General features: G+C 38.3%; 2 protein-coding genes and 2 pseudogenes across 4 annotated transcripts; 1 reads left to right on the top strand and 3 right to left on the bottom strand.

Moving 5' to 3' along the window:
• Positions 1-1,485: 1,485 nt before the first annotated feature.
• On the bottom strand, positions 1,486-6,040 carry LOC110756166 (uncharacterized; annotated as a pseudogene). The gene is made up of 3 exons (XR_002526626.2): positions 5,548-6,040; positions 4,719-4,943; positions 1,486-2,713 (listed from the first exon to the last, which is right to left on the bottom strand). The product of XR_002526626.2 is annotated as an uncharacterized LOC110756166 (transcript).
• A 212-nt stretch (positions 6,041-6,252) lies between these two features.
• LOC110756167 (uncharacterized) lies at positions 6,253-8,861 on the bottom strand (annotated as a pseudogene). The gene is made up of 2 exons (XR_002526627.2): positions 8,707-8,861; positions 6,253-7,497 (listed from the first exon to the last, which is right to left on the bottom strand). The product of XR_002526627.2 is annotated as an uncharacterized LOC110756167 (transcript).
• A 2,817-nt stretch (positions 8,862-11,678) lies between these two features.
• Positions 11,679-17,174, bottom strand: LOC148293214 (highly-reducing polyketide synthase 1-like). Its single transcript, XM_088244624.1, has 3 exons — positions 16,801-17,174; positions 14,111-14,309; positions 11,679-11,852 (listed from the first exon to the last, which is right to left on the bottom strand). Exons 1-3 carry the CDS (start codon positions 17,172-17,174, stop codon positions 11,679-11,681), a joined length of 747 nt encoding a protein of 248 aa, XP_088100750.1.
• Positions 17,175-24,106: 6,932 nt separating this feature from the next.
• On the top strand, positions 24,107-27,232 carry LOC110756156 (receptor-like protein EIX2). The gene has a single exon (XM_088244861.1). The coding sequence runs from the start codon at positions 24,193-24,195 to the stop codon at positions 27,118-27,120; it is 2,928 nt and encodes a 975-aa protein (XP_088100987.1). The 5' UTR covers positions 24,107-24,192; the 3' UTR covers positions 27,121-27,232.
• The last annotated feature ends 331 nt before the right edge of the window (positions 27,233-27,563 follow it).

Here is a 27,563-nt window from a genome sequence, read left to right as displayed (position 1 = left end):
TCAAAAACCGAAATTTAAAAAATAAATAAAAAAAGTTCACTGTAACAAAAACACGTTAAGAGGAGAAAATCATGAACATGTTCTTCCTCCCATCACGGCCACAACACCTCCGATTCCGGCGTCGTAGACGACCCTATGCAGACATGATGTTACTCGAGCCACCTATAGTCAGTTGAATGCAAAGGCATAATCTGATTTTTTTATTTTTTTTTGCAGACCTAAACAGTTTTTCTAATTTGGCTCTTTCACTTTTTCGATTTCTACAATTGGGTTTCCTCCTCTTTTACTGGTTAACATGATTTCCATGAATCTTATACCATCAAGAAGCGATTAACATATGAGCAGGAAGCGGTCTTGGATGGGCATCCTGCAATTAAATTGCGAGGGGATGGGTAGATTTGGATTTTCGTATGGGACGCCAGAGTCGGGGTTACTGTGGCTGCGATGGTGTCGGAGTTGCTGTGGGGCGATGGAAGGAAGAACCCGTTCCTAATTTTTTCTGCCCTGAACATGTTGTTTGAGTGAAGTGTTATTATTTCTTTTTTAACTTTTAGTTTTTGGTTAAGTTAAATTAATATCTTATGCAGTAAAAGTAAAATAAAATGTATTTTTAAATAGATTTTTGTGAACCCTTAGATCTAATCTAAGGGCGTGTGACCACAAGTCCTTGAACCATAGGGGTCCAAGAGAACAGGACTGATATTATTATATTGGTTTTCGAAAGAAAAAAAAACATTATAATTGTAAAATTCTTATAAAAAAAACCTTTGCAACCCACTCCTAGAAAATTATCCAAATATCAGGTTTTCAATTACAAAAGGGATGTAACACATGATCATTAAAACCTGGTTGAAGGTTGAAACAAACTATGTAAAGCCCTTACTTACCTCTCCCAAGTCCATATATCTTCCAAGATGATTTCTTCTCAGAAGATGAAGTCCATAGCCGTCATGATAGCTGTTCAAATATTGTACACGCTTCTGAATATTTTGTATAAACTAGCATCCAGGATGGGATGAACCTGACCATCCTTGTGGCGTACAGAATGTTGTTTGGTGCTGCTGCAATGGTAGTGCCATCCGTTATGTTTGAAAATGTATCTTTCAGCCTCTTAATCATTTCGTTTTAGGCATAACAAACCTAACATGGATGGTACTGCTCAAAGCTTTTCTGTGCAGGCTATTTGGGTAACTAATTTTTATTATTCTTGTGTTTATGCAAATAATTTAAACCTTTGATCATGAGTCATGACAAATGTGTAGATTAATTTTTCTAGTAAGGCTCTTTTCAGCCATGACCAAATTAATCTTACCCACAAGATTATGTTAAAAGTTTAATCAAACGCATTAAAACCTTTCGAACCTAAAAATACCCAACTTAGATCCATTTAATTCCATGATGAAGTTTTGAAAATAAAACTGATTCTTTTGTCTTCTTTTGACTAAGATGAACCAATTTTGCATGAATATGAAGAAGGACACGAAGTGAATTCACAAATTTATCCGTTAACCTTGATTTAATTCTCATAATACAAGAGTATTAAACAACTTAAGCTATGCAAATTAAACATTATCCTAGACGATAGACCCCAGCTGCTCACAATGTCTGAAGACTCTGAACCATGTTGTTTATTTGAGTTCAAAATACTTAACATTCATATCGTCAGGGAAGAAGCAGAATCTTTCCAATGTTCTTGCTACTTTCCATGAGCCGGTGAGCCTCTGCTGCTTCAGATAATGGAAAATACTTGTAGACCACAGGTTTCACCTTGCCAGCCACAATTGCAGGCCACACATTGTTTTCCACCTCCCTAACAATCGCTGCTTTGTTTTCTGGACTTCTGTATCGCAAGTCGGCAGCTTGGATGGTAAGGCGCTTCGAAAGCACAACATCACGATCTATTTCTGTAACAGCACCACCCATCGTCCCCCCAATAAGAAAAAGCCTCCCATCAAAACTTAAGCTGTCAAGGTTCAGGTTCCGTACTCTGCCCCTATGATATCCAAGATAACATCAACACCCTTGCCACCCGTTTCTTCCTTTACCCGAGCAACAAAATCCTCCGTCTTGTAATTGATGCATACATCAGCTCCAAGATTCTTGCAAAAAGCTAACTTTTCCTTACTTCCTGCTGTGACAAAGACCTTTGCTCCCAAGTATTTAGCTATCTGAATTGCAAATGTACCAATTCCACTGGAGCCTCCATGAACCAAAAATGTTTCCCCAGCAGATAGCCTATTCATCATAAACACAGTCGACCAAACAGTGCATGAAACCTCAGGAAAACTAGCAGCATCCTGCAAAGAAACACCAGGTGGAGCAAGAAGGACTTGTCCAGCTGGAACAGCCACCTTCTCAGCATACCCTCCTCCGCTAAGAAGAGCACACACCTTGTCACCGACTTGCCAGCGGGAGACTTGCTTCCCAACGGCCTCAATGGTTCCAGAACATTCGAGACCCAGGTATGGGCTGGAACCTGGGAGTGGCTGGTACATGCCCTTCCTTTGAAGAATATCGGCTCGATTCAGAGCCGTGGCCTCAACTTTTATTAGGACCTCATTGTCTTTGAGTTCTGGGTCTTCAACTTCTTGTAGTTGGAGGACCTCTGGTCCACCTGGAGTGGTTATCACTACAGCCTTCATTGATGCTGGACTCTTTCTTTTTCTCTCTGTTGGACTTGATCTTCCATTGGAGGGCACTCCACAAACGATTCCTAAGTAAACAGGACAGAATACAAGCGTGATGAAAGAATACAGTGCGAATTTAATAATACAAATCCAAAGCCTCATCTATAACTCTTGATAAATTAGAATAGACCATGAGTTTTTTTGTCTAGGAATATAAAAGTTTTGAAAGGCCATTGTAATTTGTAAATGCCCCTCAATATTCTGAAAGAGGAAGTAGTCTAATAAATAAAGAGAGCCCAAGACAAACCATAACTACATAACTCAACCAAAAGAATGAGGCAGCTTGGGATTGATTTGGTGGTGGTTTCAGTGAGGATTGAGGTCTGGGTATGTACTCAAAAAGATTACAGGCTTTTAGCTGAAAACATAAAATAATAAAAGAAGACCATTGCACTTGCATTATCCAATACAGTTCTCTAAATTTATAGGACTAAATAATCCTACCCACTTCAAACAATCCTCCCATATTCCTCCATGTTGCATCAGCAACCTCCTGGCTGCACAAACTGCAAGACATACTAAGAACTGCAAGCCAAACCATTGAAAAAGCTAGTTCCAAGTTCTTGAAAAAAAAAATATATCCATAATTACTAAAAGGTCCTCTGATAATTACTGATCATTAGAGCATTTCCACCCATTTGCCTTACCATGGCTAAAGGGGCCTGGGCTGAAAATAACACCCACACCAAGCAAATATAGCTCAGGCAAGAGTGGGCTCCATCAAAACGTACATGCGCCAACGATAAAAAAAAATTCAAAATTCTGTGCGCTGACGCCAGGCAGCGCAAGCCTGGCGTTAGCCCTACTTTCCGCCAGCTGCTACAAGCCATGTGGCACATCCTGGTGTGTCCGATCCTAATTTCTCCTCCAATCCAACGACTGCCAATTTTACTGTAAAAAAATTGAAAATAAATTCGAAAAGATTCTTACCCCGAGAATGCCTACGTCTGTCCACATTTGGGCCACAACTGAATTGTGAACCACAGTGGCTGTCTTGGCTTGATAGATCGAGCATACCCACCAAGCCCGGCCCATGAGTCGGGCTTGGGCTTTGAATTTTCTAAAAAAACTCAGCCCGGCCCAGCTTGGTATTTTCTCTCTCCTCTTTAAAACCCGACCTGGCCCTGCCCAAGCCCATTAAATTTGGGTCGGGCATTGACGAGCCCTACTCAGCACCTCCTCATCAAACAGACGTGCTGCACCCCTAATAATAGCCCACCGGGCTTGGAGGATACCAAAGCACCTCTCCACATCTTTTCTGTACCCTCTTGATAGGTAGCAAATAATTTTTGCTTATGGGATCGGGGATGCGGAATTGACTTGACAAATGTGGTCCACCTCGGGTAGATGCCGTCAGCTAGATAATACCCATTTTGGTAGACGATATTGTTGATTTGATAGGTGATATTTGGGGCTTCACCTCTTAAAACATCATTGAACACCGGGGATTGACCCAGGACATTCAAGTCATTTTGAGATCCGGCAACTCCGAAGAAAGCATGTCAAACCCACGTATCAAAACCTGCAACGGCTTCAAGGATGATTTTTTTTGGCCTTTCTGATTCCCATAATCTCCTTGCCATGCAGTCGGGCAATTCTTCCACTGCCAGTGCATGCAGTCGATGCTACCAATCATTCCTGGAAATCCTCGAGCTTCAGCTTTTTGTAGAAACCGTTAGAGGTCCCTGGGCGTAGGTCTGCGCAGGTAGTCCCTAGTGTACAGAGTTTCGACTGCATCACAAAATCTCACCAAGCTCTCCAAAGCAGTGGACTTCCCCATCCGGGCAATCTCATCCGCTTGATCAGCAGATGAACTATACACCAACATTCGTATAACAGCTGTGAACTTTTGCTCGGGAAGCAGTCCCAAATTTCCAGCAGCATTTCTCTTTTGAACAAAATTTTCAACATAATTGCAAATATCATGCATGACTTTATTGAACAAATGGGGTTACATTATATATCTCATTCGAAAATTAACATCAGAGTAAAGAGAAGTTGGGATAAAATAATCTTCCATAAGATTCTTACCCCGAGAATGTCTATGTCTGTCCACATTCGGGCCACGACCTTCTCGTGAACCACGGCGGCTCTGGTTTTCTTCATCAAGCATAGCCACTGCTATGGCAATTTGCATATCTAGTTCTGCCTGCGCCCTTTTGCCTACAGCTCGTCTACGCCTTCTTTCTCTAAATTCTCGCATTTGCCTCTCCAAGACCTCGTTCATGTCTGCCATTGGAGTATGAATTCTAAAATCTGAGAAATGTAAATAAAGAGAAGACATGGTGTGAGAGGTATGAGTTGAGGCTTTGGTTTTATAGAAAAATTGTGGTCGATAAAGATGACACGTAGCACAATTTTAGAGGGTGAAAATCTTATATAAAATTTGAAATTCAGATGACATTTCATTGAATTTTGAAATTTATCTAAAATTTGAAACCGAAAATCTTATCCGAAAATTTTATCCAATTATGAGATATGAATAGTATTGACACTAGGAACCCAAAAATCTTATCCGAAAATATTGTGGCAGCCACTATTCGCCCCCCCTGTCATGGCAAGAGGCAATTGCTGGAACTGCTCTTATGAGACAAGGGAGTAGGCAGCTGCCCACTGTTTGGACACCTTAAATTTTTTAGTAGTTCGACCAATTTTGCTTGCTGAAATCTTGATACTTCATTGAAAATTGAATATAAATATAATCGATATACTGAAACTGATATTCCTCTATATATATATATATAAAGGCAATACCTCTATATATATATATAAAGGCAATAAAAAGGAAAGGCTTATTCTCACTTCGAAAGTATAAACGAAGACTAAGAAATGGAAAACTATGATGCCAAAGAAGAAATACCTTTTTGGCGCTTTGGAGGCAACGCAAGGATGAAAGATTGAGCTGAAACTGCCAAGCTGGGAAGGTAGGTGGGTGGGAATGTGTGAGACTTTCACTGTGAAAGAACAAACAACTGATTCCGCTGAAGAAGGCAACGACAGGTGAAGATCCCAACAACGGAGGTTCAAGGGTAAGCTAAGCCTGGGTAATGGGCTGCCAAGCAAAGCCTGGGTTTGAATTGAAGGGTTTTTTGATGGGAAGTTGGGCTTTGTAGATGCCCACCAATAGCTACCCCCACACAAATTTTGTAGTTATATTATGGGTACTCTATATTATTAGTACTTCTTTTTTAACGAAATATCTACTTATTGTAATGTGGAACCTACATACATTTTGAATTTATAAACGCATGAGAAATAAAGAATCGAAATAGTTCAAACATCCGTGTGTAATTAAAGTCATGAATAAAGATAACTTCAATACCCATTTCAGGATTGGTTAAAAACGAATCCAATCACCATAATATTCTCACTAAACATGCTTCCTAGCATGGCGAATTGCATCACTTGTTACAGATATTCCATTTTCACTTTCTCAATGCCGACATCTATAATTGGTTCATGTGTATCGTGAAGTTAACTTTGTGTCACATTCATCGGCTAATCTAGAGCACAATATCTCATAGCAATGCTTCCACGAACCCACACATCACAAACACAAAGCATCTCGATCACAAATATTTATCAAACACTTACCCAAAACACCTATACCTTGATTTAATTCTCATAATACAAGAATATTAAACAACTTAAGCTATGCAAATCAAACATTATCCTAGACGATAGACCCCAGCTGCTCACAAAGTCTGAAGACTCTGAACCATGTTGTTTATTTGAGTTCAAAATACTTAACCTTCATATCATCAGGGAAGAAGCAGAATCTTTCCAATGTACTTGCTACTTTCCATGAGCCGGTGAGCCTCTGCTGCTTCAGATAATGGAAAATATTTGTAGACCACAGGTTTCACCTTGCCAGCCACAATTGCAGGCCACACATTGTTTTCCACCTCCCTAACAATCGCTGCTTTGTTTTCTGGACTTCTGAATCGCAAGCCGGCGGCTTGGATGGTAAGGCGCTTCGAAAGCACAACACGAAGATCTATTTCTGTAACAGCACCACCCATCGTCCCAATAACAAAAAGCCTCCCATCAAAACTTAAGCTGTCAAGGTTCCACCGAAAGTACTCTGCCCCTATGATATCCAAGATAACATCAACACCCTTGCCACCCGTTTCTTCCTTTACCCGAGCAACAAAATCCTCTGTCTTGTAATTGATGCATACATCAGCTCCAAGATTCTTGCAAAAAGCTAACTTTTCCTTACTTCCTGCTGTGACGAACACCTTTGCTCCCAAGTATTTAGCTATCTGAATTGCAAATGTACCAATTCCACTGGAGCCCCCATGAACCAAAAATGTTTCGCCAGCAGATAGCCTACTCATCATAAACACCGTTGACCAAACAGTGCATGAAACCTCAGGAAAACTAGCAGCATCCTGCAAAGAAACACCAGGTGGAGCAAGAAGGACTTGTCCAGCTGGAACAGCCACCTTCTCAGCATACCCTCCTCCGCTAAGAAGAGCACACACCTTGTCACCGACTTGCCAGTGTGACACTTGCTTCCCAACGGCCTCGATGGTTCCAGAACATTCGAGACCCAGGTATGGGCTGGAACCTGGGGGTGGTGGGTATATGCCCTTCCTCTGAAGAATTTCAGCTTGGTTCAGCGCTGTGGCCTCAACTTTTATCAGGACCTCATCGCCTTTGAGTTCTGGATCTTCAACTTCTTGTAGTTGGAGGACCTCTGGTCCACCTGGAGTGGTTATCACTACAGCCTTCATTGATGTTGGACCCTTTCTCTCTCTCTCTCTTGGACTTGATCTTCTACTGAAGGGGACTCCACAAATGATTCCTAAGTAAACAGGAAGAAATACAAGCGTGATGAAAGAATACATCATGGATTCAATAATACAAATCCAATACCTCATCTATACCTCTTGATAAATTAGAAAATACCATGAGTTTATTGTCTAGGAATATAAAAGTTTTGGAAGGCCATTGTAATTTGTAATAGATGCAATATGGACCAGTTATTTCTATAATTCGGAAAGAGAAGAAAAATAGAGAGAAAATGCACCTCAACATTCTGAAAGGAAGTAGTCTAATGAATAGAGATAGCCCAAACAACACTAAAACCCACTGAAAAACCATAATTACAGAACTCAACCAAAATAATGGGGCAGCTTGGGTTTGATTTGGTGGTTTCAGTGAGGATTGACGTGTGGGGATGTACTCAAAAAGATTACAGGCTTATAACTAGAAACATTAAATAATGAAAGAAGACCTTTGCAATTGTATTATCCAATAGAGTTCTCTAAATTTGTAGGACTAAATAATCCTATCCACTTCAAACAATCCTCCCAAATTCCTCCCTGTTGCATCAGCAAAGCAACCTCCTCGCTTTATCATCCATGAGAGGCATCAACTGCATATTTACTAAGAACTCTTTACATAAATAATTCTGAATGGACTTTTAAGAAACCATTGATACTCTCTCAGTCTCACACAAACCAATCTTCCTCCAAACCACCATTTCCTAAACTAAACTTTATTTCCCACTCTTCTTTATGTGCTATATAGTCTATATTAGACTTGTAAATTTAAATTTCAGCTCAAACTGCTGAGTTCCTGATTACCAAACCCTTTATAATCTATGACTTCAAAAAGAAACAAAAGCTTGGGAGAAGGGATATGTTGGCTTCGAACTAAGCAACTAAGATCAAGTAACACTGACTAGAAATGAGGACTTATTATGAGAAAAGGGAGTAACCAGCTGCAGCTGCCCACTGTTTAAAAAATTATTTTTGCTTTTTCACCAGGAACCTTAAATTTTTTTATAGTTCGACCAATTTTTCTTCAAACTTCACTGAAAATTGTATATAAATCTAATCCTTTATACTGATACTGATATATGTCTGTATATATAACATATACACCCAAAATTAGATAGGTAAGAAAAATTTATTCTCACTTTGACTTTGAGATTATAACTAAGAAATGAGACCATAAACATGAAGGGAAAAAATAGAAAAGGAAAACTATGATGTCAAAGAAGAAATACCTTTTGGCCCTTTGGGAGCAATTCAAGGCTGAAAGATTGAGTTGAAACTGGCAAACTGGGAAAATAATTGGGAATGTGAGGCTGTCACTGAAAGAAAAGACAACTGATTCAACTGAAGGAGAAGGCAACAACACAGGTGAAGAACCCAACAAGGGAGGTAGCTAAGCTAAGCCTGCGTAATGGGCTGGGCTGCTGGTTGGGAAGTCTAGGCAAGCAGGCCTGAAATTGATTGATGGGCTAGTAGGGTTTTTGATAGGCAGCTGGGCTTTGGAGAAGCACACTAATAGCTCTTCCCCAATGTAGAACTCACATACTTGTTGATTCCATATGCGGTTGTAAACGTATAAAAAAAATCATGAAACTGAATGTTTCCAACACCCATTTGTTAGTAATCACAGGAGAAGTGATGAATGAAGATAATTCCAATACCTATTTTAGGTAAGTTAAGTAAACATTCATGATTGGTTGAAAACCGTCCTTGTTAATATTCTCACTGAACATGCTTCCATAGCATGCTGAATTGGATCACTTGTTCTGGACATTCAGTTTTTACATTCTCAATGCCGACATCTATAATTGGTTCATATGTATCGTGAAGCTAACTTTCTGACACATTCATTGGCTAATCTATAACACATTATCACATATCAATGCTTTTCTTCAAGATAATTATCCTTCTAGGTAACGTTTGATATGGAATATTAGACTGGACTAGTTAAATGACTAGATTTCATGTGCAATCCAGGAAGAATATTGATATTGTCTCTTCCATATCGAAAGTTGACCTCGTGTGTACTAAATAAGTTGTTTGATGTTCTTAATCGTGGTTTCAATAGAGGATCGTCTTTGAAATTTTTTCTGGATTATTAACAAAAACATTATAACGTGAAAATTGAGTCGCTTGGGTTCATTACCAATTGCCATTTATTCTTTTCACTATTTCCATGAACTTTCTTAGGATTGTTGAGAGGCCTTTTGATTGAATGGTGGTGTGTTTTATTCTGCAGACACATCATTTTGTAAGGAACTTGAATGAGGGTTATTGTTCTTTCTTTTGGTTGTCTAAGTTAGTGGTAGGGATGCTATTAAAATTCAATTCGCTAGATATCTGGAATTGTAACTTGTATCTCTCCAATGCTTTCATTTTTCTACTCTGTTAGACAACATATATAGTTGACCCTACTTGTGAGTTATATAACATAATTGGAAGGCTGATATACCAACAAAGTGCAAGCTCTTTTTAGGCTATTGATCCAGTGAAAATCAATGCTTGTGATGTTTTCCAATGCCTCTCCCCATTAGTCCTAAGCATAATACACTAGCCCTAACGTCAGATCTGTTCTTGATGATTTGACTTCGTCTTTGTTCTCGTGAATCTGAAACTGGGTACTTGCAGCTGAAGCAAAATGTGAAAATGCTTTCTCTGAAACAAATGGTTCTCAGGGACAACGCAACATGAGAATGATAGTGAAAGTAGTCAAATTAATTACTCTACATATAGAATTTTTTTTAATAGAGACTTGGGTAATGACCTAATAGTAATGGATAATACTCTAAACTACTCTTGTCGATAAACAAAAATTGGGGAAACACAATTATAAAAAAAAGATCATGCTATCTATGTAAAGGGTATTGCCGTGCGGCTATACTATTTATAAAAAAGAATTAAAAAAAAAAGGACCCCAGTAAAGCCAATCGTCTATACTCTTTTTATATATAAAAAAAATCCGGAGTCTACCGCCTAAAGCCTGGTACATAGAATATTTCAAACGTATAGCCGGGCGGCTATACTATTTATAAAAAAAAAATTTAAAAAGGACCCCATTAAAGCCGAGCGGTTATACTCTTTTTGTATATAAAAAAAAAATATTCCGGGGTATAGCCGACCGGCTATACGATTTATAAAATTTTAAAAAAAAGACCCGTCTAGCGTCTAAAGCGCGTTCATTTATGAAAAACGTATAGCCGCGCGGCCATACCATATAAATATATTTATTTTTCATGTATAGCCGGCTGCCTATACCCATTGAATAGCTTCATCTAAATTTCTCTTTTTTAATTACTTTAATTAGTTGTTATGTTTTAATTATTATTTACTTAGTGAATAATTAGTATTTAAATTTTTAAAATTTTTTATTTATTTAATAATATGTGAGTATTTTGTGTATAATACGTGAATTTTGTGTGTATTATTGAACATTTTTGTAAAAAACAAGTGTATTAAACATGAAATATATGTACGTACGTGTACAATACGAGTATTAAATGTGAAAATGCTAAATTCTTTATAGGGTAATAACTCTGGAAAAGTAAAAACTCAAAAGGAGACAATAGAGACTCAGGTAATGGCCTAATAACAATGGGTAAATGCTCTAAACTACTCTTATCAATAAACCAAAATCGGGAAAAAACAATTTTAAAAAAAGGATCACAGTATCTATGTAAAGCGTATAGCCGCACGGCTATACTATTTATAAAAAAGAATCCAAAAAAAAAAGACCCCAGTAAAGCCGTTCGGCTAGACTCTTTTTATATTAAAAAAATCCGAAGTATAGACGCGCGGCTAGACTATTTATAAAATAAAATAAAGGGTTATTCGCAGCAATGGTCCCTCAACTATACCCGTAGTTACACTTTGGTCCACCAATTCAATTATTAGTTGCAGGGGTCACTCAACTAGGTGCTACGTTGCACCAGTAGTCCCTCCGTCAAACTCTGTTAAATTTTCTGTCAAAAATGAGGGTAAATTCGGAACAGCTTTTCTTTTTAGCATATCACCTTTTCTTTTTAGCACAGAAACTAAAGAACTCTGCAAGAACAGCTTTTTCATCAAAAACCCACTCGATTGTGAGTCCATTCCCATCCCCCAACTCCATCAATTGTTGGGTTGCAACTTCAGCCAACGTATCCAAGGAAGAAGAAGAAGATGATGATGATGAAAAAACCCTTTTGTTTTGCTTGACCATGGCCTTCTAAGGAATCAAACACCCATCAAATCCATATCCACGAAGTGGGTTGCAGCAGCAATTTCTCATAGCCATGGCCATGGCCTTCTTAACATCATCTTTCTTCCAATTTTTGACGATAACAAAAACCTCAGAGAGAAGATTCAACGAATTTGAATCATGCCCAAATTGAAAATCACCCTTCATTCCCATAACCAAAATGCAAAAACAGAACTTTCACCTAAAAGATTAAGAACACAGAAATAAACCCAACTCGATCTGTGCAGTAAAAGCCTTCGGCACTTCCAGACCCAATTCTCACTCTCTCGATGACTCTCGCTTCGCACCAAAACAAAAGCTCGCAAGCCAAGGTAGCGTTTCACCACTTCTCGTCCATTTGGTTAGAGAGAAAAGAAGAGAAAATCAAAGCTACGAAAGTTCGATCCATGGCCCATCTTCTTCAAGCATGAGTGGAGGAGGAAGGCGTGGGTTGAGCCAATTCGGCCTTGCCCCATGCCGCGACGATCATCTCGTCCTCGATCCATGTACATAGGCCGGTTATAATCTTTTGGTGGTGAAGAATCCAACCGATCGAACTTGGTTCTTCCTCTATGGTTGTCTGAGTAATCCAATCGATCTCTTCGCATTTGATGGTCAGGAAACCTGCCTTCATGCCTTGGAGGTGGCATCCCAGCGCCAAAATCTCTAGGGCCATCTCTAGCCCAGCCATGAGGTGGAGACCTATAGCCACCATTCAAGCTCCTTCCAAGTGGAGGATCAACTGGAGGACCAGGGAAGCATCTAGGAGGACCACTGGAGGAAGGGGAGGATTGTTGAGGAAAGGGAGGGTTGTGGATGAATTTCCGAATTTACCCTCATTTTTAACGAAAAAAGTCACAAACTTGACGAAAGGACTACTGGTGCAACATAGCACCTAGTTGAGTGACCCCTGCAACTAATAATTGAATTGGTGGACCAAAGTGTAACTACGGGTATAGTTGAGGGACCCGCCTAGCGCCTAAAGCCTGTTTTTTTATGAAAAATGTATAGCCGCACGGTTATATAAATAGAATATTTCAACAGTATTGACGCACAGGTATACGCTATAAATATATTCTTTTTAACTATAGCCGTGAGGCTATACCCATTGAATAGCATAATCTGAATTTCTCTTTTTTAATTACTTTTATTAGTAGTTATGTTTTAATTATTATTTACTTAGTGAATAATTAGTATTTAAATATTTTTATTGTTTTGAATTTTATTCAATAATATGTGAGTATTTTGTGTATAATACGTGAATTTTGTGTGTGTTATTGAAAATTTTGTAAAAAACAAGTGTATTAAACATGAAAAATATGTACGTACTTGTACAATACGAGTATTAAACGTGAAAATGCAAAATTCTTTATGTGGGTAATAACAGTAAAAACTCAAAATGAGACAATAGAGACTTGGGTAATGACCTAATAATAATGGATAATGCTCTAAACTACTCTTATTGATAAACCAAAATCAGGGAAAAACAATTTTTTTTTTTTAAAGATCACAGTATCTATGTAAAGAGTATAGCCGTGTAAAAAAGAATTTTAAAAAAAAGACCCCAGTAACGCCGCCCGGCTATACTTTTTTTATAATAAAAAAAATCCAGAGTATAGCCGCGCGGCTATACGATTGAAAAAAAAAAAAAGATAACTCGACTAGCGCATGTTTTTATGAAAAGAGTATATACACCCAAAATTAAATCGTTAAGAAAAATTTATTATCACTAACAAAGTGAAAATCAATGCTTGTGAAAAGAGGATATACCAACAAAGTGCAAGCTCTTTTTTGGCCATTGATCTGAGTGAAAATCAATGCTTGTGATGTCTTCCAATGCCTCTCCCCATTAGTCCTAGGCATAATACACTAGCCCTAACGTCAGATCTGTTGCTTCTTGACGATTTGACTTCGTCTTTGTTCTCGTGAATCTGAAACTGGGTACTTGCAGCTGAAGCAAAAAGTGAAAATGCTTTCTCTGAAACAGATGGTTCTCAGGAAGTTCCTGAAGTCAAGGAGACTGGTGAAGCACTTGCATCTGTAAGGAATGGGGATTATTCAGAACCAAAGCAAGTGACAGTAGTGAGGATGAGAATGATAGTGAAAGTAGTCAAATTACTTTCAGTTATAACTTAGGACCAACTATGGGCTAAATCGAACAATCCAGTAACCGGCATTGATTTTAAAAGAAGACAGGTTGGTCTTTTGTGAATCGTTTGAGTAAGATGAAAGTAAGGACATGAAGTCAATGCACAAACTTAAAAACCGAATTATAGAGTACAACAACATAACATATGCACATGTGAATGAGTTAAAATAATTAACATTCATATCAAAAAGGAAGAAGCAGAATCTTTCCAATGTGCTTGCTACTTTCCATGAGCCGGTGAGCCTCTGCTGCTTCAGATAATGGAAAATACTTTGTAGACCACAGGTTTCACCTTGCCAGCCACAATTGCAGGCCACACATTGTTCTCCACCTCCCTAACAATCACTGCTTTGTTTTCTGGACTTCTGTATCGCAAGCTGGCCGCTTGGATGTTAAGACGCTTCGAAAGCACAACACGAAGATCCATTTCTGTAATGGCCGTCCCACTCACAAAAAGCCTCCCATCAAAACTTAATGTTATCCAATGAACCGAAAATGTTTAGCCAGCAGATAGCCTCCTCATCATAAACACCGTCGACCAAATAGTGCATGATGTTGGCGTCCTTACTTAGTTAGGATTTTGGTTCCTTATTTCATTATCATTTTGGTTACTTACCAATTATTATTTAGTCCTATTGTAATAGAGATTTACTTCCTATTGTAATTTAGATATATTTCCTATTTTATTTAGGGTTGTACTTCTTTATAAATACCTCCATATTGGATAAGAATAATAAGATGAGCGTATCTGAGCATAACTAAATATTTGCCCTACTTTGTTTGACATGGTATAAGAGCCTAGGTTTTCTTGTGACCTGTATCTGTGTTCTCCTTGCAATTTAAGTGCTCTCCTCCCCTCCTCTTCAAGGGGGGGAGGGGGAGTGAAAAGGATATGTTTATTGATGTATCCCCATTAGCTTGACATATTCCCATGAAGATGTTGCTTATTTCTTGACTCCGACGACCTCTTCTCTTCAAAGGGAGAGGAGGAGTGAAGAGAAGTTGTTTGTGTGAATTAGCTAAAGTTGATATGGAAGAATTGTTGTTGTTGCTGTTGTCGTTGCCGTTACCTCTACTACTGTTGATGTCGATGATGTTACCGTTGCTGCTATTGTTGCCGTTGATGTTGTCGTTGTTATGGTCATTGCCGATGATGTTACTGTGTTTTGATCTGTCTCTACCCTAACCCTAGAGACTACCTATTTCTGTTGCACTATACATCTAGCTTATAATCCTAGTCTGCTGCCGCTGCCGTCTACCTTGCTACCGTCATCACTGCCTACCTTGCTATTGTCACCGTTGCAATTTAACCACCTATCTGCCATGGCTGATTCTGCTACATCTCAGTGTTAGTCAGTACATGTTTCTCAAGTACCATTGATCATATGGCTCCATCGACCCCTTCTCTTCAGGGGGAGAAGGGGAGTGAAGAGAAGTTGTCTCTGCTGTTGCTGGTGCCAATGCCTTGTATTGCTATTGATGATGCCTGTTATGTCTCTGCTTGTTATGTCTCTACCTTGTTGCTCTTGTTGGTGCCAGTATTGTTGCTCATGCCTTTGTTGGTGTGTTTCCGCTATGGTCATGCCCGTTGACCTTGCCTTTGCTCTTGACTTTCTTTGCCTTGCCTTACCCTATTTGTTAGGGTTTGGCTTTGCCTTGCCATGCCTTGCCTTACCCTATTTTTAGGGTAAGGCTTTACCTTTGTCGTGCCTTACCCTATTTTTAGGGATTTGTTGCCCTATCTGGGCTTTCTTTGCCATGCCTTGCCACCTTGCCTTTGCTTGGCCTTTATTTGCCTTACCTTACCTTACCTTACCTTACCCTATTTTTAGGGTTTGGTTGCCTTTGCTTTTGTCGTGTTCACAGGGCTTCTGTGTTCTGCCTTATCTGCTGCTGTGCTCACAGGGTTTCTGTGTTCTGCTATGTGCCCTATTTTTTAGGGTTTGCTCTTGTGTTTCCGCTGCGAACTTTGCTTTAGTTTGTCACTTGTTTCACTCGTGATTGACGAAAATACCTTCTCTACAATTGGTGCTTCTCAAGTATGGTGTTCTGTGACTCGCTTGTCAAGTTGGGCGTGCGAAATATCTTTGCCCAACTTGAGGGGGAGTGTTGGCGAGTCTTTAGTTAGGATTTTGGTTCCTTATTTCATTAGAATTTTGGTTACTTACCAATTATTATTTAGTCATATTGTAATAGAGATTTACTTCCTATTGTAATCTAGATATATTTCCTATTTTATTTAGGGTTGTACTTCTTTATAAATACCTCCATATTGGAGAAGAATAATAAGATGAGCGTATCTGAGCATAACTAAATATTTGCCCTACTTTGTTTGACACGTGCGGGGGAGTGTTGAAACCTATTGTGTCCCACATCAGAGAGAGGGAAGGAGAAATAGTACTTTAAATAGAATTACCCCACTCTAACTAACACCGAGGCCTTTTGTGATAAAACCCCACACCTGAGGATTGTGCAGGTGGTAAAGTGGGGACAGTATCGGTGTTGTTGGAGTGGGCCCTCGGCCCGTTAACCTGGAAAATTTGACATGGTATCAGAGCCAGGTTGTGGGCCCGTACTTGCCACGTGATGGGTGGGTCCCCGTTTGGCCCCGTGCGATGGGTGAGTCCCTGTTTGGCTCCACGTAGGCCAAAGGTGCCACGTGATGGGCGGGTCCCCGTTTGGCCCCGCGCGATGGGTGAGTCCCTACATGGCTCCACGTGGTTGCCGATGTGGATCTCCACGTGTGACCCATAAAAATGGGGTCTCATGTGCGGGGGAGTGTTGGAACTCATTGTTGTCCCACATCGGCTAGAGGGCCAAAGAGAAAGTAGTTTAAATAGAAATACCCATCTCTAACTAACACCGAGAGCTTTTGTGATAAAACCTCACACCTGAGGATTGTGCAGGTGGTAAAGTGGGGACAGTATCGGTGTTGTTGGAGGGGGCCCTCGGCCCGTTAACCTGGAAAATTTGACACATGAAACCTTAGGAAAACTAGCAGCATCCTGCAAAGAAACACCAAGTGGAGCAGGAAGTACTTGTCCAGCTGGAACAGCCACCTTCTCAGCATACCCTCCTCCACTAAGAAGGTCACACACCTTGTCACCGACTTGCCAGCGGGAGACTTGTTTCCCAATGGCTTCAATGGTTCCAGAACAGTCGAGTCCCAGGTATGGCTGGAACCTGGGGCCCTTCCTCTGAAGAATATCGGCTCGATTCAGAGCCGTGGCCTCAACTTTTATTAGGACCTCATTGTCTTTGAGTTCTGGGTCTTCAACTTCTTGTAGATGGAGGACCTCTGGTCCACCTGGAGTAGTTATCACTACAGCCTTCATTGATGCTGGGCTCTTTCTTTTTCTCTCTCTTGGACTTGATCTTCCACTGAAGGGGACTCCACAAACGATTCCTAAGTAAACAGGACAGAATACAAGTGTGATGAAAGAATACAGCGCGAATTTAATAAAACAAATCCAAAACCTCATCTATAACACTTGATAAATTAGAATAGACCATGAGGTTATTGTCTAGGAATATAAAAGTTTTGAAAGGCCATTGTAATTTGTAAATGCCCCTCAATATTCTGGAAGGAAGTAGTCTAATAAATAAAGAGAGCCCAAGATAAACCATAACTACACAACTCAACCAAAAGGATGAGGCAGCTACCCACTGTGTTGGGCACGTATTCCTAATGCAAGTCGTCATCATCGTTGTGATTTTGGTTGCTTTTGTCACTATCCTCAGCAGCATATGCATTTTCTTAAGAGTAAGGAAACGAAGGGTAAAACTTGGTGAAGGTAAGTTCTACTTTGTTTAATTGTCACACTGTCTTTACACTATACCCTTAATGGATTGGACAATACTTTATACAATGTATACAGTCCAATCAAAACTGCCAAAGTACTATGTTAGTCATTTGACAAGAAATACAAGACTGAAGATGCTGGCTTGAAGAAATTCGTAGTTGGTCGATTCCTTGATTTCAAGATAGTGGACTCCAAGATGGTCATCAACCAAGTCCAAGAACTTCAAATTATTATGCATGAGATTGAGGAAGAAAAAATGGTTCTGAGTGAGACTTTCCAAGTGGCTGTAATCATTGAAAAATTGCCACCATCCTAGAAAGATTTCAAGAATTATCTCAAGCATAAGCGCAAAGACATGGGACTTAAATATCTAACCTTGAGGCTGAGGATTGAGGAAGACAGTCGTGGTTCTGAAAAGAAAACCGATAGTAACTCCATGGTGGCTAGCTAAAGCACATGTAGTGGAGGATGGGCCAAAGAACAAGAAAAAAAGGAAGCACTCAAGGGAAGGTTCTAGCCAAGGGAACTCAAAGAAGAACAAAGGGTTCAAAGGCAAATGCTTTAACTACAATAAGCATGGTCATAGAGCGGTTAACTGTCAAATCAAGGGAAAAACCACAGAAGTTCACATGACCGAGGAGGAGAAATTGTCCAATGAGATATTTGATATTAACCTCTCGGCCGTAATCTCTGAAGTGAACCTAGTAAACAACACCAAGGAATGGTGGGTGGATACTAGAGCTACACGCCACATCTGCTATGATAGGAAGATGTTTACTACTTATCAACAACTGAACCAAGGGAAGCAACTGTTCATGGGAAACTCATCAGCTTCCAAGGTTGAAGGACAAGGAAAGGTGGTTCTGAAGATGACTTCTGGCAAAGAACTCACCCTAAATCAAGTGCTTCATGTGCTCACTAAGAATGGTTTATGGAGCGCTATTAAGCAAGAACGGTTTTAGATTGGTCTTTGAGGCTGACAAATTTGTACTCACTAAGAATGGTATGTATATGGGGGAAAGGGTACTTGAATAATGGTTTATTTAAGATGAATGTAATGACTATTGTACCTTCTATGAATAATAAGAACACAGTTAGTTCGGCTTATATTCTTGAGTCCCCAAATGTTTGGTTTGGTAGACTAGGACATGTTAATTACGATACTATTCATAGATTAGTTAACATGGATTTATTACCTAAGTTTAACATTGATACAAGTAAAAAATGTGAAACTTGTGTTGAAGCTAAACTTACTAGAACATCATTTCATTCTATAGAACGAAGTACAAAACCTTTAGACTTAATTCACAGTGACACTTGTGATTTAAAGTTTGTGCAGACTAGAGATGGTAAAAAGTACTTTATTACTTTTATAGATTTGCACAAGATATTGTTATGTCTATCAACTTAGCAAAATGATTAAGATTTTAAGAAGCGATAGAGGTGGTGAATATGTAGCACCCTTTGCTGAGTTTTGTGCTCAACATGGAATTATTCACCAAACTACCGCTCCTTATTCATCTCAACAGAACGGTATTGATGAGCAAGAACTGTACATTAAAAGAAATGATGAATGCTATGTTGATAAGTTATGGAGCATCCCAGAATTTGTGGGGAGAAGCTTTGCTTTCCATAAATCATATTCTCAACTTCACAAGAAGTTGGAAAAGACACCAAATGAATTATGGAAAGGACGAAGACCTAGCTATAAATACCTAAAAATGTGGGGGTGTTTGGCTAAGGCAGCAGTCCCTGATCCCAAAAAGTTAAAATAGGACCCAAAACCATTGATTGTGTATTTATTGGTTATGCTTCTATTAGCAGTGCATACTGATTCCTTGTACATAAATCAAAAAATGATGATGTACATGCAAATACGGTTATTGAGTCAAGGAATGCAACATTTTTTGAAAATGTTTTTCCTTGTAAAGATGCACATGAGCAAAGTTCTCTTTAAAGAACTTATGATAGTAGTAATCTTGAAAATCATCAAGACCAATCTGACCATGGACATGAAAATGAGGTTGAACCTAGAAGAAGTAAAAGGGAAAAGACATCTAAATCTTTTGGTCCTGATTTTCTAACTTATTTGTTGGAAAATGAACCTCAAACTTATAAGGAAGCCATATCATCCCCTGAAGCTCCTTTTTTGAAAGAAGCTATCAATACTGAAGTGGAATACATCCTACAAAACCATACGTGGGAATTAGTGGATCTTCCTCCTGGAAATAAACCCCTCGGTTACAAGTGGATTTTCAAAAGGAAGATGAAAGCACTACTACAAAAAGTGAAAAAGACGATCAGAAAAAGACGACAGTAGAACAAAAAACCGTCGTTGTTTTAAAAAAAAACGACGGTAACAAAAAACCGTCGTGGATAAGTGACTTAAACAACTAAAAAACAGAGGTATTGTTGAATTTTTTTTTTTATAACGACACACACAAATAAAAAAGCGTCGTCTTATTAAAAAGGTTTTCTTTAGAGTTAAAATCTGACAAAAAAACAACAACAGCAGGTATGACGAGCGTCGTCTTTTAAAAATCAAGTGTCCTTTTTTTGGTAAAGACATGGTCGTTTTGAAAGAACTGTCGTCTATTATATGTAAAGATGACGGTTTTTTTTAAAGAACTGCCGTATATTATAAGTAAAGATGACAGTTTTTTTTTGTTTTTTTTTAAAATGGTCATCTATAATGAAGTAAAGACGACGGTTTTTTATAAAAAGGGTCGTCTATTATGAAGTAAAGACGACCCTTTTTATAAGAAAAGGGTCATCTATTATGAAGTAAAGATGACGGTTTTTTTTTAAAAGGGTCGTCTATTATATGTAAAGATGATGGTTTTTTTTATAAAAAGCGTCGTCTTTTAAAACACGCTAAAAAAAGGCCGCTTAAGGACATCATAGAACATCATATCTGGTCTTCGATGTCGCCTGAGGTTCGATGACAGATTTCCATCACGCCTTCTTGGTGAGCTCTCACCATCCACGTCACAAAAGCAACTCTAAGTTAGTCAAAATGTTCTTCTGTATTGTGTTACAAATGAACTTTTCCTGCATAAGCTTATGCTTGTATAGATGATGCATATTTTTTGTTAGTTAAGATGACCTTGAAAACAGATCTAGAGACCTTGCGAGATGGGAATATCCTAGAACATCAGATTTGGTCTTCGATGTTGCCTGAGGTTCGATGACAGATCTCCATCGCGCCTTCTTGGTGAGCTCGTCATCCACGTCACAAAAGCAACTCTAAGTTAGTCAAAATGTTCTTCTGTATTGTGTTACAAATGAACTTTTCCTGCATAAGCTTATGCTTGTATAGATGATGCATATTTTTTGTTAGTTAAGATGACAGCAAGATAATGTAATCTTATTGTGGTTTTTGATTGCTCAGGTAAGATGACATGGCAAATAGGTGCTACAGCTTATATCGAGTGCAGCTCAAAGGCCCAGTTGGTAGGTAACTTAGAAGAATATAAGATCCATTTGACCAAGATGACTTAGAACACTACTCCAAGATGACAGCTGAATGTGGAGAACAAGTACAAATTGTGGAAGATACAACAACCATATGTTAATGCTTTGGATATGGTATTTTGTAATTATAGGTTATAATGTTATAAATATGGCATTTTGTATGGATATAGTAGGAATCAAGATTGGTAAACAATGTAATTACAATTGAATCTTCAAGTTTTATGAAAGAAATAATTTTTTAGGATATCTAAAATGAAATTAGTACATCATTTTTACATATAATAAACGGCGGTTTTTTGGAACAAAACCGTCTTTTTTAGATTTAATAGACGTCTTTGGATATAATAAACGACGGTTTTTTCAGAAAAAGTGTCGTCTTTACATTAAATAGACGACGGTTTTTTCAGAAAAAGTGTCGTCTTTACATTTAATAGACGACAGTTCTATAAAAATAAAAAAAGTGTCGACTTTACATTAAATAGACAACGGTTTTTTCAGAAAAAGTGTCGTCTTTACATGTAATAGACGACGGTTCTTTTAAAAACCGTCGTTTTTACATATAATAGACGACGGTTAATTACCGTCGTAGTTTGACTTTCAAAAAGATGACGGTCGATTTAACGACGGTTTGAAAAAGAAAAAGACGACGGTGTTTCCCCGTCGTCTATTTCAATTTTTGTAGTAGTGAAGCAGACAGATCCATAGACAAGTATAAGGCGAGGCTTGTAGTAAAGGGTTATAAGCAAAAAGAGGGCTTAGACTACTTTGATACATATTCACCAGTTACAAGAATAACATCCATTAGAATGCTAATAGCAATTGCTGCTTTGCATAATCTTGAAATACATCAAATGAATGTTAAAACTGCTTTTCTAAACGGTGATTTAGAAGAGGAAATTTACATGGAACAACCAGAAGTATTTGTTGTCCCTGGACAAGAGAAGAAAGTGTGTAAGCTTGTTAAGTCTTTATATTGCTTAAAGCAAGCACCAAAACAATGGCATTTGAAATTTGACAATGCAATAATGTCAAATGGATTCAAAATTAATGAGTGTGATAAATGTGTTTACACAAAAATCACTCAAAATGGTTATGTCAATGTATATCTTTATGTAGATGACATGCTTATCATTGGAAGCGATAATTATATGATTAAATCTACAAATAGAATTTTGTCCAATAAATTTGATGTGAAAGATATGGGAATTGCAGATGTTATCCTAGGAATTAAAATCTCTAGAACATCAGATGGAATAGTCTTGTCTCAATCACATTATATTGAGAAAATACTTGCCAAATATCGTAAGTATGAATATAATCCTGCAAAGACTCCATATGATGTGAATCTTCATTTGACATAGAACACTAGTCAAGGTATATGACAAGTTGATTGTGCACGAATAATTGGCAGTTCGATGTATGTCACAAACTGTACTCGCCCTGACCTAGCATACTCAGTTAATAAATTGGGTAGATATACAAGCAATTCTAGAAGAGATTACTAGAAAGAGATTATTAGGGTTCTTATGTATTTGAGCTATACTAAGAACTATGGATTGCATTACACAAAATATCCATTTGTACTAGAAGGTTACAGTGATGCAAACTGGATATCAGATACGAGAGACTCAAACTCCACAAGTGGATATGTCTTTACGTTAGGAGGTGCAGCTATATCTTGGAAATCTACAAAACAAACATGTATTGCTAGATCCACTATGGAATCTAAATTTATTGCTTTGTTTAAGGCTGGAGAAAGAAGTTGAGTGGCTTTGTAATTTCTTAGAAGATATTCCAAATTGGCCAAAGCCTGTGCTCGCAATATGTACACATTGTGATAATCAAGTGACAATTGGAAGGGCACAAACTAATATGTATAATGGTAAGTCTCGACACATACGTCGAAGACATAATATCGTAAGACAACTGCTCTCAAGTGGAATAATTACTAATTGGTATGTATCAATTGGGAATAGTAATGTTCTTAACAGAGGAAAAATAAAATAATAATACTTTATGTGAAAAGTTGCATTGTTTCATAGTAATTAAAACATTGCACTTCTTGGCTTATGGTTGTAATAGGAAAATACACATTTGTTGATATTTTTCAGTCACAAATTTTCTGAACAGAGGCCTTGTTGCCTATAAATAAAGAAGGTCCTACAACATTTTATTCAGCCAATTGTCATCTGACAATAGTAGTTTTTAGAGCATTCATAGCATTGTATTTTCAGAAACATAGTGAGTTAGTACGTAAGAGAGAGTTCATACACAATTTTGAGTTCGCTTTTCTTGGGGATTGGAGTGCTACTTCAACAAGAAGTCGATCGTTGTATCCTAGGAGACGTTTACCAATCAAATCCTAAAAGCACCTGTGGGGAGGCAATTTCGTCTTAAGGAGATAGAACCAAGTTCTAGACTCGATCATTTGTAAAGTATTCTTAATTTTGCCTTGTCGTTATTTTCTTATATTTTTTTCAAATTTATAATGAAGTTTTATTTTTGAAATTCTGTAAATATAGTAATTATCTTTATTTTTTTACCAACAATTTCATGCATAAGTAAGAAGCCAATCATGCGCATTTGGGAACCAACCATGCAGTTTAGTCAAGACAATGCATATTATTCCATTCCACGTACCAGATTGGACTTGCAAGTTGCGAAATGGGTTAATGGCCTGGAATCTTGTGTATCCTCAATCCCTATCCATTGCGGTATCAACCCACGTGGGTCGGCATTTGTTTGGTACTGGCACGTTATGGAGACTAGAAAGCCCTCTCGCTCACGTTCTTTGTAATTTCAAGGTGCGCCAGCTCAGATAGTGCAGAGACAGAGAGAGAACCATGGCTAGAATTTGCCAAACTGACCAATTATAAAGTCATCTTTAATTAGCCATAATATTTACGGCATTGATGACAATGAAAGTGATGAGAAGTCAAGAAAATGTGTTGGACTTGCAAACTTGCAAAATGGGTGGATTTTTACACACGCTAGCAGCCTTGTATAATTATATAAATGTATGAGTTCACTTATTGTGTGCTCATCTGCATCAAATTGAGAAAACTTGATTCGAAAAATGAAAATCTATCACCTGATGAATATTTCCCAGTATTTGCTCCTTTTGTTGTGCTTATTGGGTGATATTGGACTTGCAAGCACGGGTATGAAAGTGAAACCAATATGCATTGAGGAAGAAAGGAAAGCACTTTTGAGCTTTAAACAAGATCTTAATGATATGTCTGGTAGGCTTTCTTCTTGGGTGGGTCATGATTATTGCCGTTGGGAAGGGATTTCATGCAACAACCGCACCGGTCATGTTGCCAAGATGGATCTCCGGAATACATATGACAAGTCCACGGCTGTTGAAGAGTGGGACGAGTTTGCTTATAGCCAGTCTCGCCTAGGGGGTAAGATAAATCCTTCTTTGCTTAGCTTGAAACAGTTGCATTACCTAGACTTAAGTTTGAATAATTTTGAAGGGATCCAAATTCCTAAGTTCTTTGGGGAGCTTAAAACTCTGAGGTATCTCAATATCTCCTTTGCAGAGTTTACAGGAGAGATTCCCCCTTCTCTTGGTAACTTGTCAAACTTGAACTATCTTGATGTCTGTTTTTCTTCATCCAAAATATATTCCAAAAACTTGAATTGGCTTTCTCATCTCTCTTCCCTAAAATACCTCAATCTCAATGAAGTGGATCTTAGTAGCAGCACAGGTTGGCTGCATGTTGTTAACATGCTTCCTTCCTTACTGGAGTTACACTTATCTCTTTGCGGAATAGAAAGCCTTCCATTATCATTACACAAGATTAACTTCACCTCACTTTTGGTCCTTGATCTTTCATTTAATGATTTCAATACTTCTTCATTTCCCAGCTGGATTTTCAATCTTACTAGCCTCAAAGAACTTGATCTAAGCCACAATTCTTTCAGTGCTCCTTTTCCAGTTGATCTTGGAAACCTCAAATCTCTTGAATACCTAGATTTATCTCATTTGGGGCTCAGAGGTAGTGGAGTTCCCAGAGTCATTGGAAACTTGTGCAAGCTAAAGACATTACATCTTCCCGAGAACAATTTTGATGGTGGGGGGATTGAAGAGTTTTGGGGGAGTTTATCAAATTGTCCAAATAATACACTAGTATTAGAGTCACTAGATTTGTCTGGTTGTGTGTTGGAAGGCCAATTGCCGGCCTCCTTAGGAATGTTAAAAAGTTTGCAGTACTTGGACCTCTCTTGTAATCACATGAACGGGTCCATTCCACAAAGTCTAGGACAACTCTCCGAGCTAGTTGAACTCAATCTGTCTTTAAATTCATGGGAAGGTATTCTAACGGAAGCCCATTTCATTAATCTCACCAAATTGAAAAGTCTTTCAATAGGCAACAATCTTGATGACATAGAGAAGCTCATGCCCATCGTTTTCAACTTGTCTTATGATTGGGTTCCTTCTTTCAAGCTCCACACAATTGTGATTAGAAACTACAAAGTAGGTCCTGGTTTTCATGTATGGCTTCAATCTCAGACTGAACTAGTACAAGTCGTCCTTCGTAGAACTGGAATATCAGATTCTATACCAGAGGAATGGTTTTTGAAGCTATCTTCCCGACTAGAATACCTGGATTTATCTTATAACCAATTCCGAGGAAGGCTTTCATCCAACCAATTGATGAGATTTCCGAAGTTACGTTTATTAAATTTGGCTCATAATCAATTTGAGGGCCCATTCCCACTTTGGTCCACTAATGCATCTTACTTTGATCTCGAAAGCAATTTATTTTACGGGCCAATTCCCTCCAATTTTGACAAACTGATGCCCAAATTGGAAGAATTGTATATTTCGGAGAATCATTTGAATGGTACAATTCCACCTTCTATTTGCAACATGCAAAACCTGACAGTCCTTTCCCTGAGGAGCAATCATTTTTCTGGAAAATTCCCCCACACTTGGAGTTCGTGGAGCCAGATAACCATTGTAGATGCTGCCTACAACAATCTCTCTGGTAATATTCCCACTTCAATGGGAATATTAAGTACTCTTGAAATATTGAAGCTCAACAACAACAATTTTGGCGATAAGATTCCCGATTCTTTGCACAATTGCTCTGTTTTGAAAAGTATCGATCTTGGAGGCAACAAATTATCTGGGAGAATACCTCCATGGATAGGAGGATCAAATGTATCCATGTTGTGCATGCTACGATTGCGATCCAACTTTTTTACTGGACATATTCCCCGACAATTGTGCAATCTTGGCTACCTTCACATCCTCGACCTCAGCCACAACAACTTTTCAGGTATTATTCCCAGATGTTTCAATAATTTGACTTCTCTCATCCGTAATGTTTCCAATATATACAACGACTACTATCTTCCGCAAACCATGGTGACATTAAAAGGACAAGAACGCGTGTATAACACCACTCTAATGCTGGTAAAGAGCATTGATTTTTCATCAAATATTTTGGAAGGTGAAATCCCTCAAGAAATTGGTGGCCTCACTTTATTGGGTACCTTGAACTTGTCAAGGAATCATTTGACTGGTAACATCCCCTCGATTATTGGAAATATGCATGAGCTCGAAACTCTTGATCTTTCAAACAACCGTCTTTCAGGACAGATTCCTCAAACCCTTGAATCTTTAACATTCTTGTCGCACTTGAATTTGGCTAATAACAACTTGGTGGGGAGAATTCCTTTGGGCAGCCAACTTCAAACGTTCACTTATTCCATTTATATGGGCAATCCATCACTTTGTGGCTTTCCTCTTCCAACTAAGTGCCCTGGAGATGACACTTTGACCATTACGAATGCAAAACGCAGTAATGAAGATGGAAATGATAAGATGTGGTTCTATGTGGGCATGGTACTTGGCTTTATCGTAGGCTTTTGGGGTGTTTGTGGCACATTACTCGTGAAGAAATCATGGAGGTATGCTTATTTTCGATTTTTTGATGACATCAAAGATAAGGTAACACTAGCAATTGAGTTGAAAGTGACTCGTTTGTAAAGAAAGCTTTGTCATGTTTAGTAGTGTAATATAATTTTTACCCAGTAAAACAGTGTAATGCATTTTTTATATATGTGTGTATTTTCTTGGGAAAATTTAGATAAAATATCAATTTGGTGTCTTGTTTTGACAAAATAACAGCCGATCAATCATTTTTTGGACGGGGTACCAAGCAAAAGCCCATTTGACGACTGTCTTTTTGGGGTTAAGTAGGAGCACATAAAACTTTATTTATATTAGTTTCAGTGATTATTCATGATATGAGATACCTCAAATCCAGATTCATGAACAGGAGAAGTAAAACATGCAGTACGTAGCATGTATATTTTAAACATTCATGGTGAGCTTTGACCCTCAGTTTGACTTTGAGCCTGCATTCAATTTACCGCCATTCTTAAAATCTGGTTAAGAATTTGATTCATGATGTAGTTTCAGATTTGTTG

This window comes from Prunus avium, chromosome 7, assembly GCF_965620075.1.
Source record: "Prunus avium chromosome 7, drPruAviu1.hap1.1, whole genome shotgun sequence".
In the NCBI taxonomy this organism is placed as follows: domain Eukaryota; kingdom Viridiplantae; phylum Streptophyta; class Magnoliopsida; order Rosales; family Rosaceae; genus Prunus; species Prunus avium.
The sequence above is the reverse complement of the archived record's forward strand: the minus strand, read 5'-3'. Positions and strand labels throughout refer to the sequence as shown.